General features: G+C 43.5%; 2 protein-coding genes across 4 annotated transcripts in view; both read right to left on the reverse strand.

The window, feature by feature from the left end:
- CNTNAP2 (contactin associated protein 2) overlaps positions 1-19,241 on the reverse strand; it is a 2,051,986-nt gene that overhangs the window by 103,078 nt on the left and 1,929,667 nt on the right. The gene's annotated exons all lie outside the window — the stretch shown is intronic.
- On the reverse strand, positions 1,929-12,790 carry LOC144583720 (uncharacterized). Its single transcript, XM_078378222.1, has 3 exons — positions 8,789-12,790; positions 7,550-7,663; positions 1,929-2,487 (listed from the first exon to the last, which is right to left on the reverse strand). Exons 1-3 carry the CDS (start codon positions 10,164-10,166, stop codon positions 2,237-2,239), a joined length of 1,743 nt encoding a protein of 580 aa, XP_078234348.1. The 5' UTR covers positions 10,167-12,790; the 3' UTR covers positions 1,929-2,236.

Raw genomic sequence — 19,241 nt, forward strand, 5'->3', positions numbered from 1 at the left:
AACATCTCACCTGCAAGTCAAGTCATACTCATACATTCATTAACCTTTTCTACGATCATTCATGCATACACTTAATATTAGACTATAACATGAAAATTATACTTACATTCACTTTCATTTGCATATACAACAAATAACATATATCAGTAGGTACCTTTACAACAACCTTTTAAATATTTCAACCATTTTAAGAGTCCATTTTCCTTCTTCAGTCGTCTGGTCTTCTGGAGAGGGCATCTGCAGCACAATTCTGAGTCCCTTTAATCACTCAAACCTCGAAATCAAAGTCCTGTAGAAGCAAAGCCCATCTCATCTGCTTACTGTCGTTGGTCTTTATAGTCCTTAACCATAATAATGGGGAATGGTCAGTACACAGGACAAAATGTCCTCCCCACACATAAGGTCCAAGCTTGCAAAGAGAATGAAGAATTGCAAGACACTCTCCCTCACCACTCGAAAGCTGATATTTGCCTGCCTGTAGATTCCCGCACAGGTACGCCACAGGATAATGTCCTCTGTCGTTGTCCTTCTGGCTCAGCACGGCTCGCGCTGGAAATCTGGAGCTCCCATGACCAGACTGGTCATCACCGTCCCCGACAGCTCCACAAACACCTCCTTGCAGCCGCTGGTCCACTGGAAACAATCTGCACTCTTCTTGCGTGTTAGGTCAGTAGCACTACAAGAAGTAACAGCTGGTGGGGGTGCACCTCCAGTATCACTTTTGTGCACCCTTCCCTGGGACAACCCTGGCTTGCTGAAAGAAACCTGCCGGTATCTCCCTTGCAAGGCTCTCAATTCATTGTGTTGCTCAGGGAAAAGTACAGGACTAACTCTGCCATCTTCAGGGTTATATTTTTCTTTCCCTCTACCTTCCCAATAGGGTTGGTTATGTTTCCCATTGTCTGTTTCCTTCATGACAAACAGAACCCGGTTCTCTTCTCTATAGTAGGGCTTGATCATATCTACATGGACCACTCTCCTGCCTGGTTCTCTATCCTCCTTAATGATACAATCGATTTCATTCATTTTAGAGGCTATACTGAATGGTCCTGCCCAATCTAGTTGCCATTTACTCCCCTTGAGAGGTCCTAGCACCAGCACCTCATCTCCGGGAATGAAACATCTTTCTCTGACTTTCCTGTCACACCAGAGCCCTTGTTTCACTTGCTGCCTCTGCAAACCTGCAGCAACCAGCTCTAAGCTTCCCCTTAGGGTGTTCATTAGGTTGACTAAATATGAAATTACACCTTCAAGATTAGATCCTTGTATGTTCTCCCAACCTTGCTCGAGTAAGTCAAGGGGTTCCCCCACTTTTCTCCCAAACCATAGCTCAAAAGGACTGAACCCATTACTTTCTTGGGGCACAAACCCACAAGCATACAATAGAAGTTGCACCCTCTGATCCCAGTTGTAGGGATTCTCCACCGAGCATGCCCTAATCATACGCATGAGGGTTCCCTCGAGTCTCCCTGCCAAGCCGTCAACTTGCGGGTGATAGGGGTTGGAAGTGTCACGTCCGATCCCACAAAGTTTCCACAATCTTTGCACGAGCTTAGAGGTAACCGATGATCCCAAGTCAGCAACCATCTCATACGCAAACCCCATACAGCTCATACAGCCCAGCAAGGCATCAGCCACATTATGAGTCTCACTATTCCTCAGAGGAATAGCCTCTGGGTATCGTGGGGCATAGTCCACAATGGTCGTGATAAATCTGTTCCCCCTCTGGGTGACTTTAGGCAATTGTTCTATAATATCCACACCAATACATTGGAATGGGGTAGAGATCACTGGTAAAGGGCATAGTTTCGCTTTTGTTTTATCATTACTATTGCCTTGTCTTTGGCAAACATCACAACTCTGACAAAAAGTTTTAATCTGCCTTCCCATCTCAGGCCAGTAGAAATTCTGTGATATTTTTTGCTTGGTTTTATTAGTGCCTAGATGAGCAGAAAATATATCTGAGTGTCCCCTTTCTAATATTTGCTGGCGATATTTTAAAGGCACCACTAACTGTTTTTGAAGATTGTCCCCCCCCCCTTTCTTGGGGTTCCTTAGAGACTCTCGGTACAATAAGTCCTGTTCAAGGTGGAACCTCTCAGGTCTTTCAGGGGTTAATTTTGCTTCAGAAACGCTCTCAAAGCATTGTTTCAGGGTGGAATCTGATTTCTGTTCTTGACTGAACGTATTGCTTTGGGAAATATTAAGTGGAATTATCTCCGCTGAGTTAGCACTGTCAGGTATTCCCTGCCTCTGATTTTTCACTCCCTTCCTCAGCTGCCTCTGCTTTATCTTGTTGGGAACGTGTCAAAACTACAACCCTCTTCACATGTTCAGAAAGGTCATTGCCAATTAAAACCGCAGCTGGAACCTGTGAAGAAATCCCAATTCTCCAATGTCCTTCCCATTCCTGGTACCTAAGGTGTACCTCAGCCATAGGCAAACTGACTGCTTTTTCACCAATTCCCTTCACAACCATGTTTTCCCCTTTTAAGATGTATTTCTGAGGTATTATATCAGGGTGACACAGAGTGACTTGTGAACATGAGTCCCTCAAAGCCATGTATTTATTATTAAAGATATAAATATGGTCCCCAGCTGTTTGAAATAACTCTTGGTTTGTTTTAATTAAAAAGCAATGTCTGATTTCTGCCAATATTCAATATTATCAGCTTGTGTAGAGAGTTCAGCTTGTGTTGCCATAGCGACTGACTCCTCCATTGGTGGACTGTCCTGCTCTTGTTGCACACAGTATACTGCCTTAGGCTTACCTAAATTTACTTTTTGTGATACAAATTCTTTATTTTTACCACACTGGGATGCAATATGGCCCTTTTCATTACACCTAAAACAAGTTCTAACGTTCCATTGATCATTCCCAGCACCTTTATCTCCTTTTCCCTCCAAATTCTGGCCTCTGGCTTGGATTTGGTCTGAAGACTTGCCCACAAAATGGCCCCCAACCTTCTGCTGGTTTTTAAATTGTCCTCTGGGATATTTATTGGCGTCTTCCCACACTTTTCTCACAACCTTTCCCTCATAACCACCTGATTTTCTGATCTGGGAAATGAAATCAGCAAACTCCCCTGCCTCTCTCAAATTTTTTGTTTCTTGTCCTTGACCAAAAATTTCAGTTCTCCAGGTAAGAGAGAATAGAACTGTTCCAATCCAAAAATATTTTTAAGTTCTTCTACTGTCTCAGCTTTTTCCTGTGCCAGCCATTTGTCTAGATATCTGGACAAGTTTGCCCCTAATTGTGAGTAAGATTCATCAGGTTTCTTGGTCAGAGACCTGAATTTCTGTCTCAACTGTTCTGAATTTATGCCATACTCATCATAGTCTTTAATTAATTCGATAGGCATCTCCGCATAGATTTATGCCAGGCCTCCACTAATCTGGGATCTCAACACTATCATTCTTTCATAATCCCTCACAGAAAAATCTTCACATGCTCTTTCGAACATCACCAAAAATGATTCTGGATCATCTCCTTTTCTAAAAACAGGGAATTTCTTTAGATCTGCCTTTGACAACTGTCTTCCCTCAGAATCATCTCTGCCAGTGTTGTTATTATTATTGGTGGCCTGAGCTGCCAGCTCTAGTCTCCTAAGCTCAAAAGCCATTCTCTCCTTCTCTAGTCTTTCCTCCATCTCCATTTTCTCTTTCTCCATTTGTAAGGCCATTAGTCTCTCCTCAGCTTTGGCCTGCATTTCTATTTTTTCCTTCTCCATTTGTAAGGCCATTTGTCTCTCCTCAGCTTTGGCCTTCATTTCCAGCTCAAATTTCCATTTTCTGAACTCTAATGAGTCTTCCCTTGAGGACTCTCCCTCCTGATCTGAGGTAAATCTTTCCTCAAAATGCCCATTTTCATTATTTGACCCAGCTGCCATTACACAAGGTGCCTGCTCAGCCTTCTTTCCCCTAGTCAAAGGCATTTTTCTTTCCTCAGGCTTCTGATCCAACTTACAAGCCTCAATTTAAAAAGTACACTTTTTTCTTCTGCCAGTGAGTGTCTGTGTTATAAAGTTGCTGCTTCACCAGCACTGGTAATCTAGCTACAGTGTCTAGGCCTCTGCCTCCAGCTAGGCCTCCCGCCACAGACAGAACTTCTCTCTCTGCCTCAGGCAACAAAATCACTCAAGCCCACAGCTTTAACTCTGTCCCAGGTCTAGCTGTCTTGAGTCCCCTCAGCTTATCTGCCCTTGGCTCCGCTTTTGTCCCCTCAGAGTTTTCCCTTAAACTCAGGACAAGCTAGCTAAACTGCCACAGATCTCTGCTTTGGTCCACTCACTCCACAGAAATGGTTTCCACAGAGCCTCCCTATCTTAGTCCCCAATCTGAGCTTCAGCGCCCTCCTACTAGACTTTCTCCCCTTGAGACAAGTCCTAGGAGGTTACCCACGCGTCCACTCAGACGTCCCTGACTAAAATACCCTGCTCTGGGCACCTTTCCAGTGCGAAAACACCACCCATATCTCCAAGGAGACGTTCGCGGGGTTCCGGAGAATGGGATGGATCCGAAAGACAGACAAACCACAATACTGCTGAGTAGAGCCCAGGGGATCTCAGCCGGGTCTTGTCTAATCCTTCTTCTCCAAAAGCCACACTCCTTTAATAAGCCAAATAGCCAACACAGACATAACCATGAGATATACTCAGATTAATCTGGGCTCTAGAGATCTTGGGTAGCGAACATACAAGGCCAATTAATATTCCTCAGCTAGTCTGAACAAGAAACAATGCTTCTAGATAGAAATCAATCATTACTGTTTTATTAATAAAAGTTGTTAAAGTAAAGAAACCAAATGTTTAGTTGGTACATTTTCAATACAAGGCACAGATAATTCCTCCTCCACTCCAGCCAGAAAAATAAAGAAATGAAACGATGCTAACTAATATAAAGGGTAACATAGTCCATCTCACGTGTCCTGGGTTCACAAGCTGTTGTAGATGCAATCCAGGTGTTTCCCCTCAGTCCATGGCAGAGGAAACCATTTGTAATCCATGATGGAACACACACTACTTTCTCTCCTCCATCGCTTCTTCTTCCCAGAGTTCCCAAGGGCAAGAAACTTCTGGACAGGTCACGCCCCATATTCCCACGAGAGATACAGAAATGCTTTGGCTACCAGGAATGTTTCTCCTTAGCAACTAGATAAGAGATAGCCACGGTGGCTCATCTCAGAAACTACACAGAAATCCTAATTTAAAATGGATTCTATTGAGACAGGCTTACTCATAAAAACACATCTCATCACATGCCCCCCGTGATTACAAATAAAATTCAGAGAAGTTAATCTGATCTAATTTTTCGTAATCAAGTAGAAGTAACTAAAAAGTAATGCAAAGTAACTAACTGGTTATATATCAAAATTCAACTACAAAGCAAATATGATAATACTGAAACATAGCACACTGTTGAATACATTGTTTCAACGTTCAGGTTCATAAGAATCTTCACCGTACATTCTAGAAAGACCATCTGTCACAACATTCAATTTTCCAGGAATGTGTTGAACTTCAAAATCAAAGTCTTGCAATGCTAAACTCCATCTCAACAATTTTTGGTTGTGAGACTTCATCTTCTGCAACCAGAGCTCTGTGATCTGTTTGAAGAGTAAATTTACACCCCCATAGATAAGGTCTAAGTAAATTTAGAGACCAAAATATAGAAAGAGCCTCTTTTTCAGGTACTGCGTAATTTCTCTCTCTCTCCAAGAGTTTTCTAGAGAAGTAGGAAATAGGGTAAAGATTCCCATCTTCTCCTTGCTGTAACAAAACGGCTCCAAGTCCTAATTCAGAGGCATCTGTTTGTAGAACGAATGGTTTGTCGAAATCTGGGGACTTCAATATGGGTGCATTCACAATCTTAGCTTTTAAAGCATCAAAAGCACCTTGACACTCTGGAGTCCATTTTACCTTGACAGGCTGTCTCTTCTTAGTAAGCTCTGTCAGAGGCGAAGCCAAATGACTAAAATCAGGAATGAATTTTCTATAGTAGCCAACTAGGCCCAAAAACGAGCATACCTGTTTCTTAGTTTTTGGAATAGGCCAATCATTAATAGATTGTACTTTGGCTTGCAGAGTTTGAATTTCTCCCTGTCCAATCAAATGACCTAAGTACATGACTTTTCCTTGCATCCATTGACATTTGCTAGCTTTGACTGTCAGCCCTGCTTGCTGAAGTCTGGACAAAACAGTTTCAATGTGAGACATGTGAGAATCAAAATCAGAACTGAAAATAGCAACATCATCAAGATAAGCACTTGCAAAAGGTAAACCTTGTAAAAGTTTGTCTATCATCCTTTGAAATGAAGCACCAGCGTTCTTCAAATCAAAGGGTAATCTTCGGAAACGAAAAGTTCCCACGTGCGTGATGAAAGCGGTCTTATCTCGTGAATCTTCGGCCAAATCTAACTGCCAATACGCATTCTTTAGATCAAGAATGCTGATAAACTTAGCTTTAGCAAGATGTTCAATTAAATCATCCATTCTAGGTAATGGGTAAGGATCTGGAACAGTGACACTGTTTAACTTTCTGTAATCAACACAAAATCTTACTTCCTCGAGAATTTCACCCATAGCATTTCGTTTTGGCACCAGAACCACCGGAGAAGCCCATGGGGAGAATGACGGTTCAATTACCCCCAAAGATAACATCTTTTGTATCTCTTGTTCAATCTGAGTAGCATGATTTCCAATTGCTCTATATGGGCTAGACCGTATGGGCTGGGTATTGTTCTCAGTAGTTATCACATGACTGACTAAATTGGTGTAACCCGGTTTATCTGAGAACACATCTTGGTGTTGTTCTAAGATCTGGAACAACCTTTCTTTCTGATCAACGGTACCTGTTAAAACAAGATTGTCAGACCAAGTACCTGCATCTTGCAATTCAGACATAATATCAATGGGTTCATTTGCAGCATGAAAATGTTCAGCATGATATTGAAAAACCATTGCAGATCTATCCTTGTAAAGTTTCAATCTATTGACATGATAAAGAACAGGTTTCTTGTTAGAACCCAACATTTTGACAAGATAGTTGACATTTCCCATTTTTTTAACAATTTCTCCTGGACCTTCCCAGACAACTTCTAACTTAGAAGGTCTGAGTGGGTTCAGAACCAGTACCAAATCACCCACAGAAAATTCCCTGTGTCTGGATCTCTTGTCGTGGTAGAACTTCTGGCTGGCTTGAGCGTCCATCAAGTTGTCTCTGGCCAACTCCTGGACAGCCAAGAGTTTCTCTTGAAGATTTCTGACGAAATCAGCAACTGGGGCAGTACTACTTTTAACCACGCCCTCCCATTCAGATTTTAGGAGGTCCAATGGTCCTTGTAGATTTCTTCCGAAGACCACCTCACTTGGGGAAAAACCACCTAGTGAAGAATGTGCTGAACTACGGTAGGCAAACAAAGCAAAAGGCAAGAGTACATCCCAGATGTTTCCATAGACTTGGGTCAACGTTTTAATCATCCGAAGCAAAGTTTGTTGACCTCTCTCCACCATACCATGAGATTGAGGATGATGGGAAAGTAATGATGTACTTCTTCTTGGTTTTAGTAGGAACGAATGGTCCTTCTTCATTTGCAAATACTTGAACACTTGGTCGGGAACTTCCATAACTTGCATCTCGGCTTTCACCTGGTCGGTTTGATGGCCTGTTCGTTGGCAAAAGTCACAGGAACTGACATAGTCCTTTACAGTTTTAGAAACACCAGGCCAGTAAAAATGTTGAGAAATTCTCTTGAGGGTTTTTTGTATTCCTTGGTGCCCACTGGAAGGATGGTCATGAGCCATTTCTAGAATTCTTAGACTATACTCAGAAGGCACCACTAACTGTTGAATAGGTTGGGCATCCATATTGGACTTGGGGTAGTACTCTTGATACAACAGTCCATTTTCACCCCATAAAAAGCTAACTTGCTGCTGTGCAGGACGCTCAGCATAGTTGTCTGCTTGTGACCTCAAAGAAGCTAGAGAGGGATCATTAAGTTGCTTCAGTCTAAAGTCCTCTGATCCCTTTGGTATCACCTCCTCTATTTTAGTTTCAGTTGTAGCTGCATTATCGGGTTCGGTCACAAGAGGCTGCTGTTGGGTAAGGTCTCCATCTGAGCTATCCTCAGTGGATTCCTGCTCCAGTTCAGGATCATGCATCTCCCTACTTTGAGAACGGGTGACTACCTGTATCGAAGCTGCATTTTGACTTTGCATGTGATCCAAAAAGGCAAGATCATTTCCAAGCAGAAAATCAGGTTTTCCCTCATGGGTTAGGATATGTTTTGCATCTGACCAGGACTTGTAGGTAATTTTTACATATGCCAAAGGAACATACTTCTGCTCAGTCTCTATAGACCCATAAGTTTTTATTGGACACCTCAGATTGTTCAGAATCAAGGTGGGGTCTAGAAACTGTCGACTTATCGAAGAAATGTCGGCACCCGAGTCGCGAAAAGCGCTCAAAGCCATATCGCCTGTTGGTGTGTGCAGGAAGACTACCTCAGTGAACGAGCGGGTCGCCCAGTCCCTCTGTGCATCTGGCACTATGCATTCAGGGTCCATAACAGAAAACCTCTCTCCTGATGCAGTCTCTTTTACAATTTCTGAGGAAATTGAAGCAATTTGTAAGTCCAAAATTCTAGGCACATAGTGGTTTACTTTGGCCTGTGTTCCACTGGCTTGAGAAGGAGTTACAGATGTGCTAACTCCCTCTGGATTCTGTGGAGGCCTAATGCTTGACTGGTTAGGCACAGAAGTTACAGTACTGGTGGCTGGCGCTTATATAGTTCCCACTGGCTCAGAACTAACATACGCCATCTTGGGAGTACTTGTTTTATTTCTGCGTGGAGTTGGGACAGGAGTTTTTCTAACTGGCTCCTTATCTTGGTTAACTGGCACATTCAACCTTGGGCAATCACGTCGCAGATGTGAGCCACCACACTCATAGTATTTAAGAGGTGTTTTACTCTGGCTAGGAGCTAGGCTCCTTCGTGGTTCAAATGAACTTTGTCTGGGGTCTTGGGAAAAAGACTTTCTAACGTCAGGCTGACTTTGTCTCTTAGGGACCACTGGAGCAGTCTTTGATCTAACAGCTGGTTCAGGCTTCCTAAAGGAAAGTATCTCGTCAGTTCTTAAGGCCAGGGCCTGCAGGTCTTTGAAGTCTTTCTCCAACAAAGTACTCCTTATCTCTGTAGGTACCAAACTAAGAAAATGCTCCATGTACATCACTGTTCTCAAATCTTTGAAGGTTCTCACGCCTAATGAGTCCAACCATTGATCTCCTAGTTGCTTTAACCGATCAGCCAATGCAGAATAACACTCATTAGGTTGTTTTTTTAATTTTCTAAAGTTCTGACGAAGTATCTCAGGAGTAAAACCATATTTTTTCTTCACTGCCTCTTTAAAAACACGCCACTCCACTCTTTCATCAGGTAATTTAGCTACAATGTTGGCAAGCTGACCACTGCACTGGGTACATATTAACTTTACATACCAGTCCTCAGGACTATTAAGGTCTCTGCACGATCTTTCGAATAGCTCCAAAAATGCTAAGACATCTTGGCCATCGTGGTAATAAGGCAGGTTACTTCTGTCAACACTAGCTATGGATTTTTTAAAAGCTTCCTTTTCCTTCCTTTCAGCCTCTAAATTTGCAATCTTCATCTGTCTGTACTCCTTTAGTAATCTCTCAGACAGGTCCTGATTACGAATAGATTGAGAGTGACATGCAACAAAATCAGTAAACATCAGGGTTAACTTGTCCACTGCTGACAAACTCTGATTGGGGTCTTGCCCTGCAGCACCTGCTGCTGCTGCTCCTGCTGTTTCATCAGGCCTTCCCCTGTCTGGCACTTCTCCTGTGCTGGTATCCTCCATGTCCTCAGCCTGATCTGAATCAGAGGCAAGCTCCTCTCCCTCAGGTGGTAACTCAGCCATCAAATTGCCCTTTTGCAATTCCCTTCGTAGATGTGGAGAACTGTAACTGACCCTTTGCTTAGGTCTGCTCCGAGTCAAAATGCTATGCTCAACTGCCTCCAAAATTTCCTGGTTTAAAGCCTTCTTCACTGTAATGCCAGGCTGACCAGCAGATGTCCCTCCAATCTTAACTGTTCTCTGAGTCACAAACCACTGACTAGGCAACTGCAAAAAGTTGTCTCCTTCCATACAAGCCTCATTCAACGCCGACGCCAATCAATTCCAAAAGGAAAAATCCTCTCCCCACTCCTGCAGCCTAAACTGTAGGGTGAGGGCAAGCCATAAAACATCCCTACCTGGAGCTTCAAAAGAGGCAATCGCTACCTTGCTTGAAAATGCCCACTCATAGCCAAATTAAACAGATTTTAATGTCTGTTAAAATCTAAGCGTTGTTTCTTATCAGACTTCACTGTAGCTAAGTCTTTCCGTAAGATCCTTAGCTGGAAAGAGAAAAGCAATTTGGCTAATTTATAGCCTGTCAGCATGCACGCACTCCCTCAGCCAAGGCTTCCGGAAGAATGCCTGCAGCTTCACTTACAAAGCAAACACCATAAATCCATAAATCATCCTAAAGCACGCGTTCCGTTCCATGCTGCCGCCATGCGAAAACACCGCCCATATCTCCAAGGAGACGTTCGCGGGGTTCCGGAGAATGGGATGGATCCGAAAGACAGACAAACCACAATACTGCTGAGTAGAGCCCAGGGGATCTCAGCCGGGTCTTGTCTAATCCTTCTTCTCCAAAAGCCACACTCCTTTAATAAGCCAAATAGCCAACACAGACATAACCATGAGATATACTCAGATTAATCTGGGCTCTAGAGATCTTGGGTAGCGAACATACAAGGCCAATTAATATTCCTCAGCTAGTCTGAACAAGAAACAATGCTTCTAGATAGAAATCAATCATTACTGTTTTATTAATAAAAGTTGTTAAAGTAAAGAAACCAAATGTTTAGTTGGTACATTTTCAATACAAGGCACAGATAATTCCTCCTCCACTCCAGCCAGAAAAATAAAGAAATGAAACTATGCTAACTAATATAAAGGGTAACATAGTCCATCTCACGTGTCCTGGGTTCACAAGCTGTTGTAGATGCAATCCAGGTGTTTCCCCTCAGTCCATAGCAGAGGAAACCATTTGTAATCCATGATGGAACACACACTACTTTCTCTCCTCCATCGCTTCTTCTTCCCAGAGTTCCCAAGGGCAAGAAACTTCTGGACAGGTCACGCCCCATATTCCCACGAGAGATACAGAAATGCTTTGGCTACCAGGAATGTTTCTCCTTAGCAACTAGATAAGAGATAGCCACGGTGGCTCATCTCAGAAACTACACAGAAATCCTAATTTAAAATGGATTCTATTGAGACAGGCTTACCCATAAAAACACATCTCATCACATCCAGTACACAGCTTTACTGGATTTCACTTCGTATCCCACTCGCTGGACACCAATTTATATGTAGCAGGCCACTCTCAAGCCTTTACCCATCCAGGCCTCTAAGAGTGCTCACTACCTTTCACCAAAACTGCTGCCACCAACCTATCCTTAAAATCAAAAGGACAAGTGTTTCTTTCAAACAAATAAAAATGTTTATTGATTACACAAAAATAAAAAGGGTAAATCACTGGTATTAAATCAATTAGTCAATCACTGTTTCTCAGACACTAGCTCACACAGACTTTTCCCTCACTGACAGGCTCTTTCTCACTCTCTATCAATCTCTCTAATCACTCATCTCTCAATCTGATCTCCCACATCACACACACCTTATATAACCTAACTCCTCCCACCTCTGCACCACCCTCCGTCCTCTCATTGGCTGAGGTTCCCCTGCCCAGCTATGACAGACAGGTGAGAGCAGAGCTGAGGCATTTCTCATCCAGGTAGGAGTGCAACTGGGAATCAACTGAAGTTGACACTGCAGGCCATGGATGATATTTGAACTTCTACAGATAGTGCTGGGTTCAGGAGGATCCCACAGCTACTGACCCACTTCTTCAGGGGGAGTGTAACCCCATCAAGACTAGGTAGATTTCCCTCTAAACAGTTCAACAATCCTCCTTACAGTACGATCTCTTTCTGGATTCAGTTTCATTTTATTGGCGTCATCCAGTCCATTATTGATGCAAGTCAGCACCCAAAGACCTGTACAGCATCCTCTGCAGATAACGTGAGTCATCTGTGTACTAGTGACACCGAATGTCAAATCTCTGTATTACATCTCCCAGCAGCTTCATGTAGATGTGAACAAGCATTGGGGACATGGTCAACCTCTGTGGAATCAAAGGGTCACAAGGGGTGGAGATGGCATCTCCAAGCTATACCATTTGGGATCAGCCATCAAGTAATGACTGGAACTAGTGAAGAGTGGAGCCCCCATTCTCTAAATTTGATAGCCTTCCCCAAAGATCACAGAAAGATCGAGAAGGATCATACTCCCCCTGTCTGCCTCCCTTAGGAGATCATCTTGCAGGGTGACCAGTGCTGTTTCAGTACCATGCAACAGTCTAAACCCCAATTGAAATGGATTGAGACTATCAGTTTCTTCCAAGAATGCCTGCAACTGATCAGCCATCACCTTCTTGATTAACTTGCCCCGACATAGAATATTCATGGTGGATCTGTAATTGTTTAGATCATCTGTCTGTCATCAGATTAGTTTTCTTAAGAATGGGCCTTATTATAGTTTCTTTTAGACAGGAGGACATATGGTCTTCCCAAAGAGATGCATTGATGACATGGGTGTTGTGTTCTTAGCAGATTTTAATAGCCAAAGTGGGAAAGGATCTAAAAAAGAGGTAGCAGCTTTGTACCATGCAGGTGCCTTGTCTATATCCTCAGGCCTTACTAACTGAAACTAATCCAATAAAACCTGACTAGACGGTGGATTAGACATCTCAATCAGACCCACTGGGCTAAATGCAGAATCAAGGTTCTGAGAGATGTATTCAGTCTTCAATCTGAATTGAAGTCCATTCCAGTTTTCTATACTTGGTTGTAATGTTTGCATCTCTCTGTCATCTGTAAAGCTATGGGCAACTTCAAACAGTCCTGCCTGTTGGTTGGACACCTAATTAATCAATTTGGTGTTATAGTCTCTTTTTGCTGCCTTAAGTGACTTACAGTATTTGCTGGACATCTCTCTGACAGAGGCCAGATTGCATTCTGTGGAAGCTTTCATCTTCCATTTCTGTTAATAAAACCATTTGTTTACTGTTGGGTAAAGTGACTTTTCAATATTATCACAGTGAATTTCATAGCAATACATAGCTGAGCCTCAGAATGGATTGCTGACTGAATTTGAAATATAAAATAATTGATGATGCTATTATGGATTACAAAATTAGACATGGTAGAGTGGCAAAATTAGTGCAGGGGTCATGACACAAAAAATATAATTTGCGAGCCTCCAAAAACCCATGGGAACATCAGGTAGAAAAATGTCAGGAAATGATGAAGTCAAGATATTGTGGGATTTCTGGATCCAAAGTGATAGACACCTTGAACATAACACACCAGACATAGTAACAGAACAAATAATTGTTGGGATCATCAATTCCAGGAGATGCCAGAGTTGAAAATAAAGAATTGGAAAAACTAACAAAATACAGTGGTGCCTCGTATAACGAGCACCCCGTTTAACGAAGAAATTGCATAGCGATGGCTTTTTTGCCATCGCTTTTGCGATCGCACTACGATCTTGCCTATGGGGAAAAATCGCAAAGCGATTTTTCCCCATAGGCACCATTTCCCCCCAGCTGAGCGGCGGGAGCTTTGAAGCCCCGCCGCTCAGCTGGGGGAAAATGTCGGCAGTGGGCTGCGGCCTCGGAAGGACCCCGAAGCCACCGTCCCCTGCCGACAATTCCCTTCCGAGCTCTCAAAGGGCCCCCTCTGATATTGGACAATATTTGGGAGATTTGCAGCACAATTTCCATCAATATTTTCTTGTTTTGACACAAGCAAAAACTGCATTAGAGATCCATTTTCAGTTAATGTGTATGAACTGGAGGGGCTCACAGCAGCAGAGAAAGACACGCTCATAATATACACAAACGGTGCTCTAAAATTGCAGCTCAAGGAACAGTCCCTTCCAAATTTCTGGGTTCACCTACTAGCAGATTTTCCAGAACTATATAAGATGGCTATGAAAATATTGATGCCTTTCATAATGACATACGTACTTGTGCGAAAAATCATTCTCTGCGCTTGTTAACCTTAAAAATAAGTATAGAATCTGCTTGTAAAAACTCAGAATAAAAGTTTTTAGCTATTAAGCCCAATATAACAAGTCTTGTAAGTTAAATGCAGCACCAGCCTTCTCATTAACTATAATTATACTAATATGTGTTTCCTCTTTTTCCACCCAACTTTTATTTCATGAGGTACAATTTTGTACAAATTGTATTCAAAATTATAAAATCATTGAGTGGTGTTATGTAACAATTACAAGCTTTAACCAAAAACCTAAATATCTGTTAAATATTGGCGCAGTATGTATGCTGTTCCTAATACTGCCATTTTTGTAGCTCTGCTAGTGTTATTTCTGAAGTCTGCAACTGCTTATAATAGTGTGTAAAACGTCCCAATGACTACAGATGTTTTGATTGCAGATCTATGTACAGTGATGCCTCGCATAACGATGTTAATTGGTTCCGGAAAAAAAAGTTATGTGAAAACATCGTTATGTGAAGCACCATTTCCCATAGGAATGCATTGAAAACCGGTTAATTCATTCTAATTGGAATGGATTATCCTGTTTTCTCCCTCCCCCCCCGCGGCTTGGATCTGACCCACGGCGGCTACCTCAGCGTGGGTAACCTTCTAGGACTTGTCTCACGGGGAGCGAGTCTAGTAGAAGGGCGCGGGACCTCAGATTGGGGCAAAGACAGGGAGGCTCTGTGGTGACCATTTCTGTGAAGATTTGACCAAAGTAAAAGCTGTGGCAGATTGGCTGGCTTGTCCTGGGTTTGGGGAAAACTCTGAGAGGACACAGCAGAGCCAAGGGCAGTTAGGCTGAGGGAACTCAAAGGCAGCTGAACCTGGGACAAGGGGAAGCTGTGTGTGTGTAAGATTTGTTGCCTAAGGCAGAAGGAAAATTCTGTTTTGGCGGGAGGCCTAGCTGGAGGCTGAAGCCTGGTAACAGTAGCTAGCTTGCCAGTGCTGCTGGAGCAGCAACTTTATAACAGACTCACTGACAGGGAAAAAAGTGTATGTTTTAAAATCAAGGCTTGTAAGTTGAAACAGAAGCCTGAGAAAAGGAAAATGCCCTTGACCAGGGGAAAGCAAGCTGAGAAAGTGCCTTACGAGATGGCAACTGGGTCAGACAGTGAGAATGGGGATGTTGAGGAAGGATTTACCTCAGCTCAGGAGGGAGAGTCCTCAAAGGAAGACCCAGTAGAATTTAAGAAATGGAAATTTGAGCTGGAGATGAAGGCCAAAGCCCAAGCTGAGGAAAGGGCCTTTCAATTAGAGAAAGAAAGAATGGAGATGCAGGCCAAAGCTGAGGAGAGAGAAAGGGAGGAAAGACTGAGGCAGAGAGAATTGGATGCCCAATTAGAGAAAGAGAAAATGGAGAGGGAAGAAAGACTAGAGAGAGAACGTATGTCTTTTGAACTCAGGAGGCTAGAATTGTTAAATCAAAACAATAACAACGATAGAGGAGACAACTCTGAGGGGGGTCAGTTATCCAAAGCAGACCTAAAGAAATACCCCACTTTTAGAAAAGGAGATGATCCAGAATCATTCCTTGTGATGTTTGAAAGAGCGTGTGAAGATTTCCAAGTGGGGGAATCTGAAAAGATGATTATATTGAGATCCCAAATTAGTGGAGGCCTCGCTGAAATATACACGGAGATGCCAATTGAATTAATCAAAGATTACACTGAATTCAAAAAGTTAGTGTTTGCCAGGTATGGCATAAACGCAGAACATCTGAGGCAAAAATTCAGATCACTAACTAAGAAACCTGATGAATCCTACTCACAATTGGGGGTAAACTTGTCCAGATGTTTGGAAAAATGGCTGTCGCAAGAGGGGGTTCAAACAATTCAGCAGCTGAAGGATATTATGGGATTAGAACAGTTTTATTCCCTCTTACATGGTGAACTAAAATATTTGGTCAAGGACAAGAGACCCAAAAATTTGAAAGAAGCATTAAGGAACTGAGATATGATGTTGCTGATCTCTTAACTAAAATATACAACCTGTCCCTTATAACAGCCACTGTGCCAGAGAACTGGAGGATAGCACATGTCATACCAATTTTTAAAAAGGGAACGAGGGGAGACCCGGGAAACTACAGGTTGGTCTGTTCCAGGGAAGATGGTGGAAAGCCTCATCCAAGATAAAATCTTACATAGAAGAACAAGTCTTGCTGAGGGGAAATCAGCATGGCTTCTGTAAGGGTTAGTCTTGCCTCACAAACCTTTTAGAGTTCTTTGAAAAGGTCAACAGGCATGTGGATGTGGGTGAACTGGTGGATACTGTCTATCTGGATTTTCAGAAGGTGTTTGACATGGTTCCTCACCAAAGACCGCTGGGAAAACTCCACAGTCAGGGGATAAGAGGGCACGTCCTCTTATGGATTGAAAATTGATTGAGAAGCAGGAAACAGAGGATAGGTGTTGTAACAGGCAGCCCTGACCTCACCTGTCCGTCACAGCTGGGCAGTGAATCATCAGCCAATGGGGTGACGGAGGGTGGGGCTGAAGAGGGAGGAGCTGGAAGAAAAAGGGGTGTGAAGAGAGTGTGAAAGATGAGATCTGGAGTGTGAGAGAGAAAGAGCTTGTTTAGAGGCCTGCGTGCCTAAGTGGTCAGTGAGGAAAGTCTGTGATTGATTAAATAAGATACAGTGATTGACATCTTGATTAGCTAATTGTGATTTACATATTTTATTTTGTTATTTCAATAAACCTGTTTTGTTTTGAAGGAAACCTTTGTCCTTCTTAAATAGTCATTACAATTGATGGCAGCGAGTGTGAAGTAGTGTAGTGGGCATTCTGAGAGGCCTGAGTTGGCAGTGACATCAGAGTGGCCTGCTACGTTACAAGAAAATTGATGTCCAGCGGCGGGATCCGAAGATCCAGTGAAGCCTTGACTGGAAAGGTGCCCAGAGCAGGGGTCTTTAGTTAGGGAGGTCTGAGTGAACGCGAGGGTAACCTTCTAGGACTTGTCTCACGGGGTAGAGAAGTCCAGAATGATTTCCTTATATTCTGCCTTATTTACTTCCACCTTCCCCCCCGCTTTGGAGTTTGATCTTTTCTTTCGAGTATTCTCAAAATATCTTTAGCCTCTTGTATTTTAATGATCCTGTAGTTCAGGGGTCTCAAACATGTGGCCCGGGGGCCATTTGTGGCCTGCCGGATGATAGTTTGTGGCCCCCGTCTTCCCTGCCCCCCCGAAGCACCCACACGTCCTCTGCTGTCAGGAGGAAAAAAAAGCCTCACCTCACTCACCAGCTGTTTCTCAAGACAGCGCCTCTTGCACCCTCCATCCGGAACTGCAGCCTGCCAGCCAGTCTGCTTGTCTGCCAGCTGGCAAGCTCAGTTCCGGAAGGAGGGTGCAAGAGGCACTGTCTTGGGGGAAAGCTAGCAAGCGAGGTGTGCTGCTGGCCTTTTCCCCCAAGTGCTGCCGAGTGATGCCTGAGAACGGAGCTTGCTCCCAGCCTGTCCACGAAGAGTGCCTCCAAGCCGCCAACAGCAGCTGCCGCTGCCGCCTCTTCCAGGGAAGTGGCTCTCTGGCCCTCTTTCTCGGCACCCCCAGCACCAGCCCGGCCAGCGGCTGCCTCAGCGCCCGGCGGTGCTTCCTCCTCCTCCTCCTCCTGCTTCAGCCGCCTCGGCTCTGGAGGCTACCTGTGCTCACCTTGCAAAGTTTGCTCCTCTGTCGTGGTGGTGGGTAGCTGCTGCTGCTGAGTACGCCTTTTTTTGAGGGGGACCCTCAGAGGAAGGTTGCCGGACCTCTCTGTGTGTGTGTGTGTGTGTGTTTGTGTGCGCACATCTGTGGGGGACCCACCCTGTTCTGTTTAATTTTGCAGGTACCGATGGGGGCTTTTCTCCTTTCGCAAGGCGATTCTGTGAGTTTTTTAAAAAAATTTATGTCGTGCCTTCCTCCACCCCGCTAGGCGGTCACTGGCGCTCCCTCCCTTCTCTGCTTCTTCGTTCTGCTGCTGCTGGTGGTGATGGTGGTAGTGAAGAAGGAGCTGGAGGGGGTTGTGGCCAGCGAGGAGGGGTCTCGAACCCCTCCTCCTCCTCCTTGGAGCCCCAGCCAGGCTAAGGAAACTCCTGGGCAGCTTTGGGCTCCTGCTCCACTTGGCGGAAAATCTGATGTGGCCCAGCTTCAGCCAGACTCTTCCTCCAGCGGCCCCCAGGTAAATTGAGTTTGAGACCCCTGCTGTAGTTCCTCTGCCAATATTTGGAACTGACTCCTTCCAGGCTTTCCCTGGAAACATACATTATGTTATTTACTTTCAACTTTTGAATGAGGAAATACTTTCCTTTTTGAAGAATCCTGTGGGGATTCTTCAAAGAACGGTGGCTTCTCAGTCATAAGATGTAAATTTACTGTCTGAATGCTCCTGCCATATTTCTAATTTTCTTCCTCCCAAAGTGTACAAGAATGTCCCTTGAATTTTTACTAGTCTTTTAAAATCACGAAGTGACTCTATATGCAGTGTCTATCTCTAAATCCATCAATTCTTGATCCAATTGTAAAAGTTTTACTAGTTCTGACACCACTCTTGTTCTAGTTTGTTCTTTTGGCAATTCTTATATATTTCTTAATCTCAGAATGTGTTCTTTAGACTTCAATTCTAAAAAATAAAATCTGCTCAGATGAATTTTCCCACTTCAGCTTTTACTCAATCTAATGTTACTTTGCAGATTCAAATATTGCTGTTTCACTTGCTCAATTGTTTTTTTGCAAAGTTTTTATATCACCAGCTAGCCCAATCTCCATTTTTAAGTTGACTTTGCAATGATTCAAATTTCTTGTCTAGCTGCTTCTCAAAGTTCATCAGTAAGAGTTCTATATCCAACTGTGGTGGCTAGACTGGAGATTTAGGGGGTTCCACTATTTTTGACTTAAACTCGCCATCTTAAGCTGTAGTTTGTAAGTTTAAATTAAACAGTATGAAGACATTGTGTCTGAACCCCCTTATGCACAACAGCGTGTATCCCGAGCTAAGAACTGAGACCTATGAGCACTACCGCTTAAATGAAGATCATAAGTCTGTGTTGCTCCGGATTTCTCTAAGGACAAG

The sequence above is a fragment of the Pogona vitticeps genome, chromosome 6 (genome assembly GCF_051106095.1).
Source record: "Pogona vitticeps strain Pit_001003342236 chromosome 6, PviZW2.1, whole genome shotgun sequence".
Lineage (NCBI taxonomy): Eukaryota > Metazoa > Chordata > Lepidosauria > Squamata > Agamidae > Pogona > Pogona vitticeps.